General features: G+C 35.6%; 1 protein-coding gene across 7 annotated transcripts; it reads right to left on the bottom strand.

The window, feature by feature from the left end:
* Window positions 1-312: 312 nt before the first annotated feature.
* LOC125656574 (rhodopsin-like) lies at window positions 313-18,469 on the bottom strand. 7 transcript variants are annotated; one of them, XM_056143908.1, is made up of 7 exons: window positions 18,364-18,469; window positions 9,445-9,605; window positions 7,894-8,070; window positions 5,461-5,648; window positions 4,140-4,218; window positions 2,256-2,419; window positions 313-842 (listed from the first exon to the last, which is right to left on the bottom strand). In XM_056143908.1, exons 4-7 carry the CDS (start codon window positions 5,507-5,509, stop codon window positions 688-690), a joined length of 447 nt encoding a protein of 148 aa, XP_055999883.1. In that variant the 5' UTR covers window positions 5,510-5,648; window positions 7,894-8,070; window positions 9,445-9,605; window positions 18,364-18,469; the 3' UTR covers window positions 313-687. The 7 variants fall into 7 exon arrangements, 3 of the variants coding, with proteins under 3 accessions (XP_055999883.1, XP_055999882.1, XP_055999884.1); XM_056143907.1 differs by lacking the exon at window positions 18,364-18,469 and adding an exon at window positions 11,723-11,879; XM_056143909.1 differs by lacking the exons at window positions 5,461-5,648; window positions 18,364-18,469 and adding an exon at window positions 11,723-11,879.

Here is an 18,469-nt window from a genome sequence, read left to right as displayed (position 1 = left end):
GATACAGCATTATATATAAGAGCCAAGTCGTGCGCAGGTGTGTGTGTGTGTGTGTGTGTTGTGTGTGTGTGTGTGTGTGTGTGTGTACAGTAATACAAGGGATGGATCTGTAGCTCTCTGGTTTGTCCCGATATTTCCCCCCAAAGAGCTACAGATCAACAGCTACATAGATAATCCGAGATTCCTCTGACTCTTACCCCCGGTTTTATATTGTGGCATCTCCCCCGCACATGTCACAATATAAAATCGGGGGTAAGAGTCAGAGGAATCTCGGATTACTATATGGTTAAGTGATCTCAACTTCAGACAGATAAACGATGATCTTTTATTTCAGTTACTGTATCCATATTCTACAATACCCCCCCCCCCAATAAAAAAAATAAAAATACCCCAACAAAACACACACACAACAAAAGGAAGCAACCAATATTGATAAGCAGCCTAGAAGTGTTTTACCTCCATTTCCATGAATTTTTGCAGTTGCATATGTTCATAATAAAATACAATAAGGAAGATAGGGTATTTCCCCATAAATCTTGAGAACAAAACTACCTCAATTTAAATTCTGAGGCAAAATAAAACATCAGATAAAAAAAAACCCAACAAAAAATAGTAGATAAAAATTCCGGAGAAGCCAAATCGTGCACTTTGTACATGTAACCATGCATGTTCTCTTCTTCACGACATCTAGTACTTTGGTGGGGGATAAGCTGGTGGTGGGTATCCTTGTTGTGGGTGACCACCCCCGGGCATAGGGGGCGGTGGGTAAGTGGCGCCAGGTGGAGGGTAGCCTGGGTTCTGATTGTACGGAGGAGCCATCCCGGGGCCTCCGTAACCTTGACCTACAGTACAAAATAAGTATGTTTTCAATCAATGACGAAAAATAATGAAATTGTAATTCTGGTAAATACCATCATTGCATCCATGGAGTCAAGTATTCTCTTTAAAGAAGTGGACAGGCATAGCCTACATCCACTCCTAATTCGCAAACCTTGTTTTGATTCTGGAAAACGTGTAAATGCCGGTGAACTGGTGACGGTTTACGCTCTGATCGAAGTTTCGATTCAAATATGTCTGGATTTATGTAACAGACAAGTTATTTCCACAAGTTTAACATTATTTAATGCATACATGTACATCTGTCACAAGGAATTCAACAGTATCAACACTTAATCGCTGTAAATCCATTTAAATTACATGTTCTCACAATTTTAAAGTTGTGAAAATACCTCGTCCGTTATACGTAAATCCAGCCACTTAATTTGAGTCGACACGTCGGTTGAAGCGTTTACCGTCACAAGTTCCGGCATAAACACGTTTTCCAGAATTTTGCGAAGAAAAGTCGATCTGTCAACTTTTTTAAAGATAATTAGAAACCAAACAGAACATACGTGTAATTATATGACATCTATCGGAAGAATTCGGATACCAATAAACTTGTATGGAATATATTGCTGATATTCACTCGGAAACTTCCGATGTCTTTAAATCTTTCAATGTGACGGAGTAAATAATTTTCTATATTAATGAAAATGGTAAGTTTTATGATCAAAATATCAACTACTTGGAAAGTGAGAATTTCCTTGACGATAGAGTAGAGAAAAGGAAACATTGAAGAAAAGGAAAGAAATTTCAACTCAAATGTGCCCGGATTTACCTTTTTACGTAAAATAAAAACTATTTCCACAACTTTTAAAACATTAACTTCTATATTGACTAAGAAACATATGATATTTGTTTAATTAAAGAAAACCAGCAAATGTTTAGAATGACAGAAAATCTACACCATTATGAAGATCCCAAGGAGCTGTAGCCCCCCCCCCCCCCCATCAAAAAGCTGGAGAGGGTTACATTTTAGATTGCACTCACTAAGCAGGTATTCTATTACCCAAGTTCACATTATATTTCCCACTACACATGAGATTGGTACTTATTTCCGGATATTAATTCATAATAAAACAGGATCCAATCAAAACTAGGAGTTAACACGTGGTATTTTACAACTGAAAGAACATAGAAATCTAAATAGGCTAATAGATCTGAGCAATTGTCAAAAACATCAATCAGTTGGAAAGCTTACTGTAGAACCATACTTCACCGGTGTCTACCTCTCAGAAAAGCGACACCGTAACAGAGAAAATATCTCATTTGCAAAATAATAATAATAGAAAAATAAGATGTTTTGGGGGAAAACCCCTCAACATTTTGAAATGAGGCCTACTTTAACAACACGAATGTATACAGCGGATTGTTACCTGGTGGCGGGGGTTGGTGATGTACAGTTGTTACCGTGGCAACAGTGTTCACCTGTCGCGTTCTCATCGCCTGTTTCTTTTTGATGATAATCACAACGACGACGATAACAACGATGACAACAATCGCTCCGATGATATATCCAGCAATTGAACCCCCACTGCTACTGTTAAAATGAACAAGGGTACATAAAGTCAGTATATCTTGCATCGATTTAGGTACGCATTTGAATTTAAAACATTTAAACTAATTGCATTTTTATTGTTTGTATTCCCCTATGTAAATACACTTGCATCAAAATGATGTCAAGAACATTGTTGATTTGTTATCAAATGAGTGATTTTTTTTTTTACACCAAGAATTGTTTTTCAGGAAAACTTAAATATTCTTCATGTATGAGTAATGAAATATGACAGTATAATATCTGCTATTTCTAGATATTTAAAACATGTACAACATGTGTCTGTAGGTAGAACTACTGATATAAAAGGCCTGGCTGGTCTCCATATAAGCCTTTTTATTTTGAGTCTGTTCTGCCGGATGAAAAATATACAAACATTAAACTGAACCACCCAAAATATTGCCACCAATATCAAATTTGAGAAATGAAGATCCAAATAAACATTTTTGTTCATTTTGATTGAAAACTCCTTGCGTAGTATTCATTACAGTGTACTTTAAAAAAAAAGAAGGCTGAATTAAGCTTTGTGGATCAGTTTTCTGAAGTGATCCATATGGGGGCTTATATAATCAAAATAGATCATTTGCCAAATTAATCAAATTTTATTTGTCTGGATCATCCGACCTTTGTATACACTCCTCACAAACGAGTGCATGAGAGAGAGAGAGAGAGAGAGAGAGAGAGAGAGAGAACAAATAAAACAACAAACTTTTCCCTGCAAGATGGCGCTAAACTAGTGAATAAAATCGGGTTGCGTTCAAGATCGTTGTGGCTACTCTAGCTGCTACATATCTAGGTATACTGAGCGCACCGTATGAATTAACGCTTGTTATCCTTACGTAGGGCTAGCCTAGATATTCGTTCGAATGAGAATACTAAACCCCGAATGGGTAACCCTAAGACTGAGCAGAGGTATTGGTAAAAAATCAAGAGTGAAATTTATCATGGGAGTTGAAATTATATTTCGGGATGAGAAATTATCGCACAAAATACAGAAATGAGTGAGGAAATTATCGTGGTAGGGGTATGTTTGAAACGAAGCGATGAATTCAAGTAGTGCTGCGCATCGATGTATGTTGTAAAGAAGTACAACTGTGACCTCTAAAACCTCGAAAAATATTTGTATTCCTTTTATCGGCTTTTTAGAATGAACTTTCATATATTGGTGGACATTTAAAATTAGTGAGAGGATTAAAGGTTTGAAGGAAATGAATTCGTCTCCAAAAGCCTCGCTTTCAGTTCAGACAAAAATATCTAAACAAAGCTCTTAACAAATGTGGGAAGTTTGGATGATCTAGACTAATTTTTGATCGAATTGAAAAAAAATGCCTGTTTGGATTCTAACCTTTTTTTTCAAGACAGTCATGATTTGAGCTGAAAGTACGTGATGTGCTTTTGTACCTCAGGGTTTTTAATGAACTGAGGTGGGAATCAGTTTCCCCAGGTCAGTCGAAGTGGGATAACAAGCAACATTTTACATGTACTTTAAATAGCCATGAAAGAAAACGCATTTTCAATTAGATCGTTTATATATGTTGTTGCAACCGTGCATCTGAAAATCATGAGAAAATATAAGTTTTTAAACGGAATAAAACACACATTAACACCAGCATAAAAAGTTTGAATAGGAGACACAGTATAAAAAGTTACATATAAACATTTGAAATGATTGAATTGACAACATATATCATTTAATAGTACTTACTAGTAGCTGTAGTAGTAACATCTGTAGGAGTAGTAGTAGTAGGAATAGTAACAGTAGCTAGCCTCCACAATATGTTGACCTGAAAGGAATCCGAGTTATTCAGTTGTCCGATGTAGAAGGGTAACGTGTTTTTTTTCTACATTTAGATGGTAAATCAATGGAGGGGGATTAGACAAGCTGGTAAAGGTGTTGAAGAGTTATCTTTCCTTCTTTGATTGGGTATATCTGTCAATCTTGGAACCAATGCTTAAAATATATATTCCACATCTCAACAAATAAAATATGTACAGGTGATAAACGGATATTTCTCGAACAGCTCTTTGATACGTCTGCAGATTAGCGTCTAAAAAGGGTATAGATATATTAAGAATACGCTCAAGCTTTTAAATGCTTTTTATGCGCCATCAATAAAATAGAAGCAATTCCTCGATTCTATGTCTTCTGTTGGTGGAATGTCTGTACAGATTAATGCGCGAACCAAACAAATTTGGTTTTTAAAGATCCCTTATTGCACACGTGTAATTACAAACAAAACACAAAATATACTTGTAATAATTGTTTGAGCGACATGTACTAAGAGTAATAACTGTTTTATACAGAAACAAACGACCGATAAAACAGTCCATTTATTGAGAAGAAAACTGCACGAGTAACTACCCGTATATTACAGTGTACAAATAAATTAAATTCAAGAGTGAACTGCATTTTCATTATTAAGGAGTAACAATTGATATCTTCAGAACGGGTTCGGAATCAATGCTTTACAGTACGTATGTACTAGTATACTACGGTACTGATACACACTCAAGGGTCAAAAATATTTCTGCACTGCTAATTTTCACTATAAATTCATTACAACTTTAATATTCTAAATACTTCACCTACATTTCATAATTAATGTTATCATTATGTTTTCAGCATATCTCCAGTTTTCACGCAAGATTCATGATAAATGTTACTTTTAGTGTTATTTTAAAATGTTTTTTGTGGGTCGATTTATGAATTTAACGAGGTAGAATTTTTAAAATGCTAATTGATATAAAATGTGTAAGATCAAATAAAGTTCTTACGAAGTTACGACATGATTATCCTAGTGAATGTTAAAAACTGTAACACAAATTATAGACAAAATAACAATAATAGATTTAAATCTGGGCAATCATGCATGATTGGTGAAATTTTTATGGTGATGACTGCTGTAAAAATATTTGATCAGTGCTTTAAACTTGAGTGTAGTTTTGGGCAATTTAACTTCATTCTGATCAGATAGGATGACTTTAATCAGCATTATGATACCAGTTCATCATTATGTTCAACTTACCTATTAGGCTGAGCAGGAGCAAAAGTCCAAAAATTAAGGATGTCAACATTTTGTCTGGAGTGAACCTGACTGATTCACGAAATAACTCCACTCGTTGCCGTTTGCAACTAATTTAATTCCATTTTCAAAAAGTTTTAATCCGATTTACTTCATAATCGCCTCGTGGGATCCTAGCGTGTATTGATAACCTGTACATAATTACAACGAGCGTATTAAATGCACGATTTTGAAATATAAATTGTACTATCATTATGAGTTAAGAAAATTTACATATCAGAAATAAAATGATCGGTGTCAAAAGTTGAATTCCCTTTCCCCAAACGTTAGGCTCTAGAGTGAGACCCCGATGTGGGGGAGTCTAGAATTAAGAGTGATGATCCTGCCCTGAAGCAAGGGGTGGGGGTGGGGAAGTCTAGAATTAAGAGTTATTATCCTGCTCTGAAGCAAGACAAATTCGCCTAGGAAGTTGCTTTGGGGCCAAATTTTCGGTAGAAGGCTTACTATATAATTGAGTGGTCACGAGTGAGGATCCCCCCCCCCCCCCCCCATGTTATGGCTCTAAAGTGAGACTTTCTCATCTAAAAATGAATTCTGTTCTGAATTAAGATAGCCCTTTGTAGAAATCTTGAAGGAGAGGGTGGCGGTTCTGACTAGAGATAGTTTTAACGCCTCTGCCTGTAAGAGTAATTTGGGGAGTGGTAATTTCCATTTCTTACATATTTCGCTGTTGGTCGTTGATAACACATGTTGTAATCATAAGACAACACCTTTATCACCTGTTCTGCATCACCCAAGTACTGGTACACGACATTTTCTTTTGCAGTCAAAATACTTTACAAAGTCATATTTAAATCAATACAAGCTGTAACTGATGACGATATTTTCCAATAGAATCCCCAGGATCTTATGAAAAATTTAGCAAAATCAACAAGGGGATATTTGGCTTTAGAGCATATCTATTTATAAGCGTTTTGTACAAAACGCCATAGCATCGGACGCAACCGTCGTATAACATAGTCTGGTCCCCGCCCCCGCCATTCTTTGATCACTCGTTTTGTGACGAGTGATCAAAGAGTGGCGGGGGCGGGGACCAGACTAAAGGGAACGATGATTGCCAAATTTAATCGGGTTGCTGAGACCAAGACGAAGATGGAAACTGACGTGAGTAACTATACATTTTGTTTGTTTTAATTTATTACACCGTGTCATGAATGACGCATTTTAAGTGTAAGAGAGTATATTTGCCAATCAGATGAAATTTTGGTAATGAATTTTCTATACTTAAAATCTCTCTTCCCCATTTTTCCAAATTGGTGAAATTCCGCAGAAACGCATGTACAGTTTGAAAACCTGTTTCTGTACAGAATGCGCGCATGCTCGACCTGTAATAAACTAATAATTCATAAATCGAAATTTTCTGCTGAAATGACGGGTTTCAGATCCCTTCTGATTCAGTGCGATTATATTTACAAATATGTTAAATTATATTTGTTCTCTTTCTTTTTTGATTTATTTACCGTCAATTACAGCTTGTATTGCTTTAATCTATTTCGCTTGAATCACTATGCACAGATGTACAATATCAGGGACCTATATATACATGTAGGTCCCTGACAATATGTACACGAATTTTGTGTTAAAGACCCAACAAAAATACCGTACGGTTTCTTCACGGATCACTGGATGTGGGCGGAGCTCATCTATGGTCATAGTCATTGATCTGGCCAAGACATCAGGGTGTATAGTGTATAGTTTTGATATACACAGGATCTGTCTCAGGGCCCTCTGCAGAGTTTCTGTGGTCATAGTGTTTAAACAATGGTTGTATTCCTAAGGGTAGCTGATACAGTCTAACCCCCCCCCCCCCTCCTTTCGACTCCAGAGAGATAAACGACAAAACTTGAATTGGATTGTTGCATTCATATTCTAATATTTACATTTCCAATGTTTTTGCCCTTTGATGTCTTTACAAATTCTATAATTAATGATAGCCATCGGCTCATGAAGGCGCTGCTGTCAACAGTCGGAATTTCGATAGAAATGAAAGAAGAATCGTATCAGAAATAAATTTGATTTTTGAAAATATATGGGGGTATGAATTGCGACGCTTCACGCCGGCATACTTACGCGCTTCATGAAAAGTGCGCCGTGATGAAACGAGACCGTTCATACACCCATGCATTTTTAACAATCAAATTTATTTCTTACACTCTTCCAAACAGGAACGAAAATACGACGATAAAGTCTTCAGAAATACACAGAACCTCCATTTTTATGAATTTTTGCACATGTACATATATATACTGATAAAATACAGATAATTCGTCAACAACGCTGCTTTAGGCAATTGTAGAACTGGGGGTAAAAAACTGACAATATTAAATAGAATTGTTGTAAATATCCAAAGACATAGAATTGTGTATTTTTGCTAACCACGTTCTCCTCTTCGCGACATCTAGTACTTTGGTGGGGGATAAGCTGGTGGTGGGTATCCTTGTTGTGGGTGACTACCCCCGGGCATAGGGGGCGGTGGGTAAGTGGCGCCAGGTGGAGGGTAGCCTGGGTTCTGATTGTACGGCGGGGCCATCCCGGGGCCTCCGTAACCTTGACCTACAATATAAAATGAGTATGTTCTCAATCAATGAAGAAAAATGATGATTTGTAATTTTCGGGACTTCTGTACGCTGCAGTAAAGAATAAGAGGAAGCTGTTCAATGGCTGCTATTGACGACTTGTCACTTTTTAAAGCAAAATTCATTTATTGCATCCATGCAAAGCACAACCTGGTGGTTATAAAACATTTTTTGAGCACTTTTCATACTCAGTCTCAAAGTCCCTGCTCTAAATCGTACTAATACTCAATAGTGAAGGTTATAAAACTTTTATAAAATCATTCTCATACTCAAATGGAGTACATGCTCAAGATTTTTCGAGTATGCTTTGGAGCTTGCTCAGAGTTGTACTCAAAACAAACATTGCTGAGTTTGAGTACGGTAAATGTTTAATAACCGCCAGGCCTGAGCTTTGTTTATATATTTCGTGTACTTTAAGCGCCTGTATGAAATATCCAAAACAAAAGTTTTGAATATCATTCCATATAGACGTTCTAGATGAGCTGCAGAACCGTAGCTCTCATGCTTTTTATTCCCAGAGAACATGGGGGCTAGGGGCATTTGTAATGTAAATAAGGACTATAGATGGAATCTGAACTATTATCGTGACTTTTTTTCCCAAAGCATAGAGTGGGTTTTTGTTTTTGTAATCTAATTTGCTTAATATATATACACTATATGTTTTAAATTAATTTGACTTTAGTCTAAAAGGGGACCTCAGGGGCGAATCCAGTGCGGTTAGAGGGGTGCAACTTTACTTTAAATTTGAAAATTTTAGGGGGAGGGCGGTTGCGCCCCCTTGAATCCGCCACTGGACCTCATCCACTATTTACTAAATAGAAACAGGCTTATACTATACATGTATCATATATTTGGTACTTGGTGTTAAGATTGATTGATGTTTTCCGCCACACTCAAACAATTTTTCAGGTATCCGGTGGCGCCCAGTTTTTATTGGTGGAAGAGAGAACCCAGATACAATGTACCTGGGAAGAGACCACCGACCTTCCGAAAGTAAACGGAAACTTTCTCACTTACCGGCACGAGCGGGATTCGAACCCGTGCTGAGCAGAGGTGAGAGGCCGTGTGACTTGGTGTTAGAGTTTTCACAAAATATGTCAGCTGGAAATATTAACTGCAGGTTTCAGGTATTTAAAAAAAAAAATCCTACTCTTTAAGGTAAGACACGCCGTGTTTATGCAATATAACAATATTTGTGGAAACGGGGGGGGGGGGTCATTTATTTTCGGTCTCTTCTCTAAGGGGCGGGGGGGGGGGGGGGGGGGGCAGAGACTGAACGTAAATGATCCACAGTTAGCAAGTTTTACTTCAGTTAAATGAGAGGCAACATCGCGCACACAGAATTCATTACCTGGCGGCGGGAGTTGGTTTACAGTTGTTACCATGGCGACTGTGTTCACCTGCTGCATTCTCTGCGCTTGTTTCTTTTTGATTATGGCGATAATAATGACGATAGTGAAAAGGACGACAATCCCACCGAAGACAGATCCAACGATCGTTCCCGGATTACTACTATTAAAAGAAAAAAAAGTTCATTAATCTTTGCTGTAAATTGATTTATGTTCGGAAAAAATCTAACATTTACAAAGTGCATTTCTGTACATACTTCTTAACATCCTCTTATGAATGTAAAACTTATACGGTACCAATTTTGATGCACCAGATGCGCATTTCAACAAGTAATGTCTCTTCAGTGATGCTCAACCGAAATGTTTGAAATCCGAAATAACAATGAAGTTTTAGAGCTATTATAGAAATACACGGAACCTGCTCACAATATCGTTTCTTTATCGTATGTGGTGTGTATTTCTGTGATATTATTTTAAATAAATCTTACGTCTAGTGTAATCGACACCCAGTTATCATTAAAAAAAAAACAAACATATTATTCCACATGGGAGCCTCACCCAATTCTGGTCGAAGTCACTTGTAAAGAATCCTTATTTGGATTTCAGTCACAATGTATGATTTGAACAGGAAGTACACGTTTTGAACAGGAAGTTCATGTATATGATGCGTAATGTGTTTCTGTGCATAATTTAAGTTGGAATTAAGGCCAGGGTTTGACACTAAGGCACGTCCGACCGACTGAGTCTACTAAATGATAGGTCCGGTCGGATAAAAGGTCGATTTACTAGTCCGACTGGTCGTGTTGAAAAAATAAACAAGAAACTTTACTTTAAACCATAAGGTATTTTATTCCTAGCTAAAACAAGAATAACTGTAGAGTTTGCAAGCAATTTTGAACCGCATGATGACACAGTCTCTATTTTTAGTTCTAAGTTTTATTTTAAAATAACAACAGATAACTGTTTCCAATGAATTTCATAAAAATCTACATAGGGGTACACTACTTCAGTAGTGTCTGTAATGAAAATAAATATGGAAATCCTTAACTAATTTGCCCTTTCTCATTACTCTGAATGTTAATCTGTTGGTTGCAAACAAAAAAATGCTACCTAAACCCCAAAAATCCAGGACTAAGGACCCACCTTAATATGTGTAAAGTTATGTTTTAGATGAATTTATTTTCATTTAAAGAAAACCCCCAACAGTTTATTTGAATCAAATATAAGAAACTGTTTATCAAATTAATAAATTACGTCGTAAACAGCCATTTTTCGGTGTTGACATATGTGCGGGAATGTTACTATATTGAAATACGACTTCTCGTCCTCAAGGAAAAAAGTCCCAAGAGAAAAAAAGTAAAAGGTTGGGAAGAAACAAAGCAGGGCTTATGAAATAGAGATTTAAAAAAAAACCGGTTGAGGTCAATTTATTTTAAATGGACTAGGGAATTTCCGTGCCGGGTAGAATTTAAAGAAACAGAAAATGTAAACAGAAAATGAAAGCATTAAATTGAATGGCGACACTAAAGATTTTTTTGAGACAATTAAGTACGTTTTAGTTCATGCCAACTTCATGTTTGTCATTTGAGTTAAGTACATTTAAATATGGAGAAACTATCAGTTTCTGGAAAGTTGGTCGGGGCTAGTGGATGTAAGGTCAGGTCTAGCAAAAATCATTTGAAGCAGCCCGACTGGCCTAGTGCTAAAAACAAGTAAATGTCAAACCCTGTAAGGTTTACCCAGGTCGACCAGAACGGGTTCTTGAATTTCAAACAAACAATAATTTGCTTGCAATATACCATTCGTTAACTCGCGGTAGCTCAGTGGTAGAGCGTTCGCTCCGTAACCGGAGGTCATGAGTTCGAACCCCGCTCGTACCATGGCGTCAAACCTAAGACGTAAGTCATGGCTAGTGATTGTTCCTTCGCCAAACGTTCGGCGTATTTAGAAGTCAGAATCACAGATCTTTCGAATATGACCCTAAAAACGGAGGTCATGTGTCACGACAGGCGTTGGCCTGAATTGTGGATAGCGTGCATGGATCTTAGGTACATATCCCCTATCCATTCTCTCACCATTTATCCAAAATAAATATCGTTCTGTGTATGGAAAAATACATGTTTGATAAGTTAACAATATTGAAAGACAATTAAATAAAACACACTGAAACAAAAAGAAACAGAGCATAAAAGGTTATACATAAGATGCGAACATTATTACATGGAAAAATGTTTTAAAATACTTGAATATTGATAACATAGATCATTTATTAGTACTTACTAGTAGGAGTTGTAGTAGTAACATCTGTAGGAGGAGTAGTAGTAGGAATAGAAGCAGTAGTAGCTAGCCTCCACAATATGATGACCTGAAAGGAATCCGAGTTATTCAGTTGTCCGATGTACAGCGTTAAATTTTTTCCTGCATTTGTGATCAACGTCATAGTGGTACAATGCTTATATATATATATATATATATATATATATATATATATATATATATATATATATATATCGCAGTAGCTCAGTGGTATGATTATATATATATATATATATATATATATATATATATATATATATATATATATATATGTATATATAATTCAATAAAAAAGCAGGAAAATATACAGTTCCAAAATATATTTAAATCACTAGCGCTTTCTGGATTTAAACATCCATCCTCAGGTGAATACAAATTAATTTGTATTCACCTGAGGATGGATGTTAAAATCCAGAAAGCGCTAGTGATTTAAATATATTTTGGAACTGTATATTTTCCTGCTTTTTTATTGAATTATTTTGACTGTGTGATATCAACTCTTTCTATTTGGATTATATATATATATATATATATATATATATATATATATATATATATATATATATATATGTGTGTGTGTGTGTGTGTGTGTGTGTGTGTGTGTGTGTGTGTGTGTGTGTGTGTGTGTATTGATTTGTAACAAGTTCTAGCAACTTAGAAATAAGAATGTAAATTTCTAAAGAGCCCTACCTCCTCGTTTAAAGATTTAAAGACATACAAACAACTGAAAAAGCAACAGTCGATGAAGTGTACATAATACATTTAAGTGAATTTACAAATAACAGCATTTGTAGGAGTAGTAGGTTTTGTAGTTTAACTGGATTCTTATAATATAGTTTTAGTTTAGTTTATTGAAACCTTGAGAAACATGTCATTGGTATGGTACAGTTATCTAATAATCAAGTAACAATATACTAGTGGGTATAACCATGCGAACAGAATCATGTGACCAAATATCTGGGGGGATGGACAAACATATAGAAATGCGGATTTACAGTTTGACTATACAAGCTAATACGGTGATACCATTCACTCCTATTTTCCAACTTACCTGTCAGACTTAGCAAGAAGAAAAGTCCAAAATTGAAGGATGTCGACATTTTGGTTAAAGTGAATCTATATTTCTCTAATTCACAACATATTCTTTTCCATTAACAATTTTAAATCCAAATTTAAAACAATTTAATCGGATTTAACTCATATTTAATCGGCTCGCAGGATCGTGATCCCGAGATACAAGTAATTTAAAACCATTTAAATCGGACAATGCACACATGTCACGTCCTGGTTATTGTAGAGTAAAATATGGAGTTCAAATTCCCATCCAGGTTTTATCTAGTGACATATATAGAAGTTTAAAATATTATATCTAGAAATCAGTTGATAACCAATGCACTGTTGTCAAATATTACAGCTAAAAGTGTGAAATTCTGACAAAATGACGTGCCCCAATAATCCGTTTTTTGAAACCCACTTGTAAATAAGCTTAACCCTGAATGTGCATAGGTGGTAGATTTTATTCTCAAAAATAACAAGATAGACCTTTATGATACAAAAACTGCAAACTGTTGTGAGCATGTCGCATAGCATGGTGTTCCATAAAATGCTGTGAATTATATTACATATTTCCTATCTTATATACACGAGAACGTAACTATATTATCGTGTGATTATAAGTAATTTCAACATTCAATTTTCATATCTTTCTAAAATGATTGTCATTTGAAGACAATTACTGCAATTTTACCAAAAAAAACCCAAAAAAAAAAAAAAAAAAAAAACCCCCAAAAAACCCCCCCCAACAACATTACATTCAAATTTGCACATATAAAGTGAATTACATGACTATACTTTCCACTGAGGTGTATGCAATGGCTATTAAAATGATAAAATCTAATCCGGAAAATTATATCATTAAATTGTCGTACTGGACAAAAACTACCACTATAAACACATTCGCAATACCGAGTTTCAAATTTTGAAATTATGAACGATCGTTCATTTTGTCTTTGGTCAGCTATTCTTCATGGCGGATTACAACTGCTTTCGTAAAATCATTATCTAATTTTCGATACAGAGAGAGATCATTTATGTTACATAAGGAACATTTAAATTGGAGCTCCAAGTGACTTTCTAATAATCAAGTTTTATTTACTGTATACATACATGTATGATATCAATAAATATAACATAACTAATGCTCGCAATTATTCAAAAATTGTTCTTAAATTCATTTGAATTAAAGATATTGTTCATTCAGTTCATGTAGGCAACAATTTTAACACGCATTAAAAAAGTTCCTCCTCTGGGTTTCATCGAGTGCATATGGAGGACTTACTCGAGTTATCGCGCTTCACACATAGAAAGCATTGAAATAGTCTTTCTGTTTAATTTCAAAAGTTCGCTTTTATAACTTTAAAAAGTTATAAAAGCGAACTTTCAAATTTTTAAATTACAAGCTCGACATTTTTCAATTTTTGGCATAAGAATTTAGTCTTCTAACAGACACTATATTCAAAATATACCGATAATCAATCACCCATAAAACATTCAAGGTCGTTCAAGGACGAAAATGAGGTATGTGTTGTAGTCTGGTTTCCATATAATATTCCTCGGTCTGAAAGTGCGCATATTTTGGCAGTTAGATTTGATGTTTCGAAATAGTTATCAGAACGGCTTACGTCAGAGACACATATTGTTCATAACTGTTAAAGATAAAAATACATTTAAATACCTTTAAAGATTTCACAAAACTATCTTGAGAGAGATCTGTCATAAGATAGATAATTAGGACGTGTGACAATCATAAGATACGACAGTAACGTTTCACAAAACTACTATCGTTTCATTAACAGCATGGCATTTCGCTTGATCGACCGTGCAAACGTTTTCTCATGGATTGCCCCGAATCAGGTTTTACTTTGTTCTCAGTGACCAATCACATTGAAAGAATGGCATAAGCGGTCATCCAAACTCGGCCAATCAGAGTAAAAATTACACGGTCTATCTAGTGAAGTGGCACAGAAATGCAGGAAAATATAAATAATAATTTGTCTTTCTTTGGTAAAGCCCGCTATTTTTTCGGTACTGTTTGAGATCTTCATATCTCGTTTTAACAAACCACAGAAAGCATTTTATTATCTAAATATACCTCTTTGATGAGAAAAAATATGTTGGAATGCATGACATAAATTATATATACCGTTAATGTTAGTGATTTGGGAATGCCGGTGGTCAAGTACCTTCTGTTGAATGGTGAGGCAAGACCTTTGTCACGTTTGAATTTGTTTCTTGCTACAGCAGCATCTGTTCACTTATTGTAGAAACATACATAAGGACCAAAACATTCCACAGCAATAAGGAACTATAGCCTAGGATCTTTCAAAATCCTAAAATTTCGAAATCATTTTTGATTTCAAGGTCAGTCAAACAATGTGTGCCTCTCACGTAAGCTGCACTGTTCCAAAGATTGAGAAGAATTTAAAATACAGCTACGTAATAACTCGGCAGTTAGATATGATCTTTTTAAAATAGTAATTTCGAAACGTCACATCGAACTGCCAAGTTTACCTGTACTTCACAGGACATCGAAGACAACTACTGCCCTAATGATCGGTTCTGAGTCCTTGAACGACTTTGAAAGAAAATGTCACTGTTATCACGGAATCGTAAATACCCACCTTTGTTTTATCTGTGTTTATCAGATACATGTCGTTGAGGCTATAAAACCCATGAATCACATTAAAAAACATATCGAGTGCACGTTGAAACAGATGTGCATAGTGAACATTCTATGATATAATTATTTGTGTTATTTTGTTTGCTGACCTTTTTTTTTACATTGTTCTGAGATAAAATTTATTCACAACCTTCTACATGAGAAGAATAAATCTCTTATCGTGGTCGTCCCGTGGGGATCCGGGTTAGAATAGGTCCTCAGTACCCCTTGCTTGTCGTAAGAGGCGACTAAATGGGACGGTCTTTCGGATGAGACCGCAAAAACCGAGGTTCCATGTCACAGCAGGTGTGGCACGATAAAGATCCCTCCCTGATCAATGGTCATAAGGGCCCAGGAGAAAGGGGAAGCAGCCGGGACACGTAGCCCTCCATTTTTCAAAGTGAAAGTGAAAGAGGGGGGGGGGGGGCAATCATGTTTGTGTCCTTCCACTTTTCGAATGATATCATTTATTAAATTATTATTGAAACTGAACTGAACTAAAGCCTGTTTTGTTTCCGTTAAAGTTTATGTTTCCCCCTTCATCTTATTTCTCGAGACTACGGATTAGGTTTTCTTTTTAACTGATTTTTGAATGTATACGGATTTTCAAACATACCATTGAGTTTGATTGATACTTAATGAGTATCAGACTATGCTATCGAACTGCTATTCTATACTGTACCATCTCTGCAACTTTTACATATTGATGATACCTGATACAGAAATATACATGGTAGATTCAAAGTAATTTCAATTTGAGTAATTTGGTATGTTTATGTCTCTCAAATAAATCGATACGTGAGAGCATGTTTTACTTATGATCAATTTTTTAAAATTAAACCGAGACAGACTACTAATAAGATGATGTCAAGAGGCTTCAACAGTCTTGTTTAAAGTCAACATTTCGCAAATCCCATGATTGTTTGCTATAATGATATTATTTGTAAATACAACCTGTCAATAGATCGAATGCTGTCTGACGTATTTTGTTAGGTCGTTCTTTACATACTGATTTTGACTACAGATTACTTCGTTCACCTGATCAAGATATAGGGTTCACGGCGGGTGTGACCGGTCCACAGGGGATACTTACTCCTCCTATGCACCCGATTCCACCTCTAGTAATAAATCCAGTGGTCCGTGTTTGTCCAACTCTATTTTGTATTGCTTATAGTATTTGTGAGATTGATACTGTTCGTTATCTTCACCTTTCATTGAATAATTGGATTTTCAAAATACTGGTTTGAAGAAACAATTACGATGAAGGATATCAGTTTATCACATGTCAATTGTTCTTGCAGCACACAGTTTGGATTTATTATCGAAATATGTTCATGACCAAATATTTTCACAATACTTGTGAAACATAGGTTAAGATCTTTCAAAATTATAAATTTTTAAAATTATTTCCAGCGTACTTTTCGATCAATATCTTACAGTGGAAAAACAAGAGTCATCAATCATCAAATCATGTCACCATCAGATTTTTAACACGTGCGAATAAGACGCTACTTAATAAATGAAACTTGCAAAACCCGGTAAACGGCGTTGTAACATCTAAATTTGATTATGGAAACTGTCTATATTTTGGAGTTGGAAAAAAAACAACATTGGACAGGTTACAATGGGTGCAGAATACGACTGCATGCTGGTTTAGTTACGAGGTCGCCGAAACGAACACATATTTCCAATTCTGGCGGAAGTCCATTGGATTCCCATCCATTCCCAATTTAAGATTTTAACCAATACATACTGTTCCTTCTGCGTCGTCATACATCACAAGTCTTTTAAATGAATACAAGCCAAGTCGACCATTACCCTCAGAACTGAAGTCGCGACTTGAGGTTCCAATAATCAGAACCAAAAAAATACGGACACCGCCAACTCAGCTGGGCTATAGCACATCTCTGGAATGGGCTTCCAGATGACATCAAGAAGTCAACATCTCTTGCAAATTTCAAAGAAACGCATACAACTCATTGCTATAAATAAACTTTTTAGATTCTGAGATGTATAAAGACTGTTTTAGTTATATAAAAAAGCCTAAACTTTTAGCTGTCGATCTTAATAATGTTTTATTTGGATAATTTTTCAGATATAAGATCTTATGTCATACTGTCATTTAAATGATGGATTGTTTTATTCTCCTTCTCACATTTAAAGCGTCTTAGAGTTATTTGTTTTATATAAGGCGCTATATAAATTTCATTGTTATTGTATAAACAGAGCACTGAGTAGTAACTAGGGGAGCTAGGCCACATCCATTCTCGTGAAGTCACTGAGTTTGTTCATGCCCCCAAAGTGCAAGCAGCTATTAATGAGATGTCAAAACACGACAGGCAATCCCTACTGCAATGTAAAGACAAATAGGTAGGTAGTGGTTACTACGTACCACCCTCTCTTTAAAGACCAAAACAAAATTCTAAAGAAGCATATTCCCATTCTTATTACTAACCCAAAAATGGCTGATGTCTTCAAGGAACCCCCCATGGCTACATTTAGACTTCCCAGAATATGAAAGACATAGTGGTGCAAACCAAATACACCATTTTCGAGATTGGAGCTCTCGTGTGTAGGAGGTGCATTTAGTGGAACTTTGAATGCTTAAGTGGGACAAAGTGGATCTTACAGTCAGTGAGAAAGATGATAAAATAAATACTTACATGTAATATAGGAAATGTAAAATACTATCAAAACAAATGAATTATTAAAGTGGGAACATAAATACAATGCCATATTTGCAAGTAAAATCCTAGACATGATAGGTAGGAGCAACAAAATAACGTGATATGATAAGAATTCCAAGTATTTAATTACTCCTTGAATACTTATCATTTACTTAGTTTGTGTATCAGTCGGAAACGGAACTGCGTATGATAAAACTTACTGAGCACATTGATGAAGATTTGTCCCACACTCCCGCGTGTAAACAAGTTGTTTTGCACCTTACTATGTATGAGCGTTCTTCGAAGGGAAATAACTCGGACGTATCT

Source organism: Ostrea edulis, chromosome 7, assembly GCF_947568905.1.
Source record: "Ostrea edulis chromosome 7, xbOstEdul1.1, whole genome shotgun sequence".
Taxonomy (NCBI): Eukaryota; Metazoa; Mollusca; class Bivalvia; order Ostreida; family Ostreidae; genus Ostrea; species Ostrea edulis.
The sequence above is the reverse complement of the archived record's forward strand: the minus strand, read 5'-3'. Positions and strand labels throughout refer to the sequence as shown.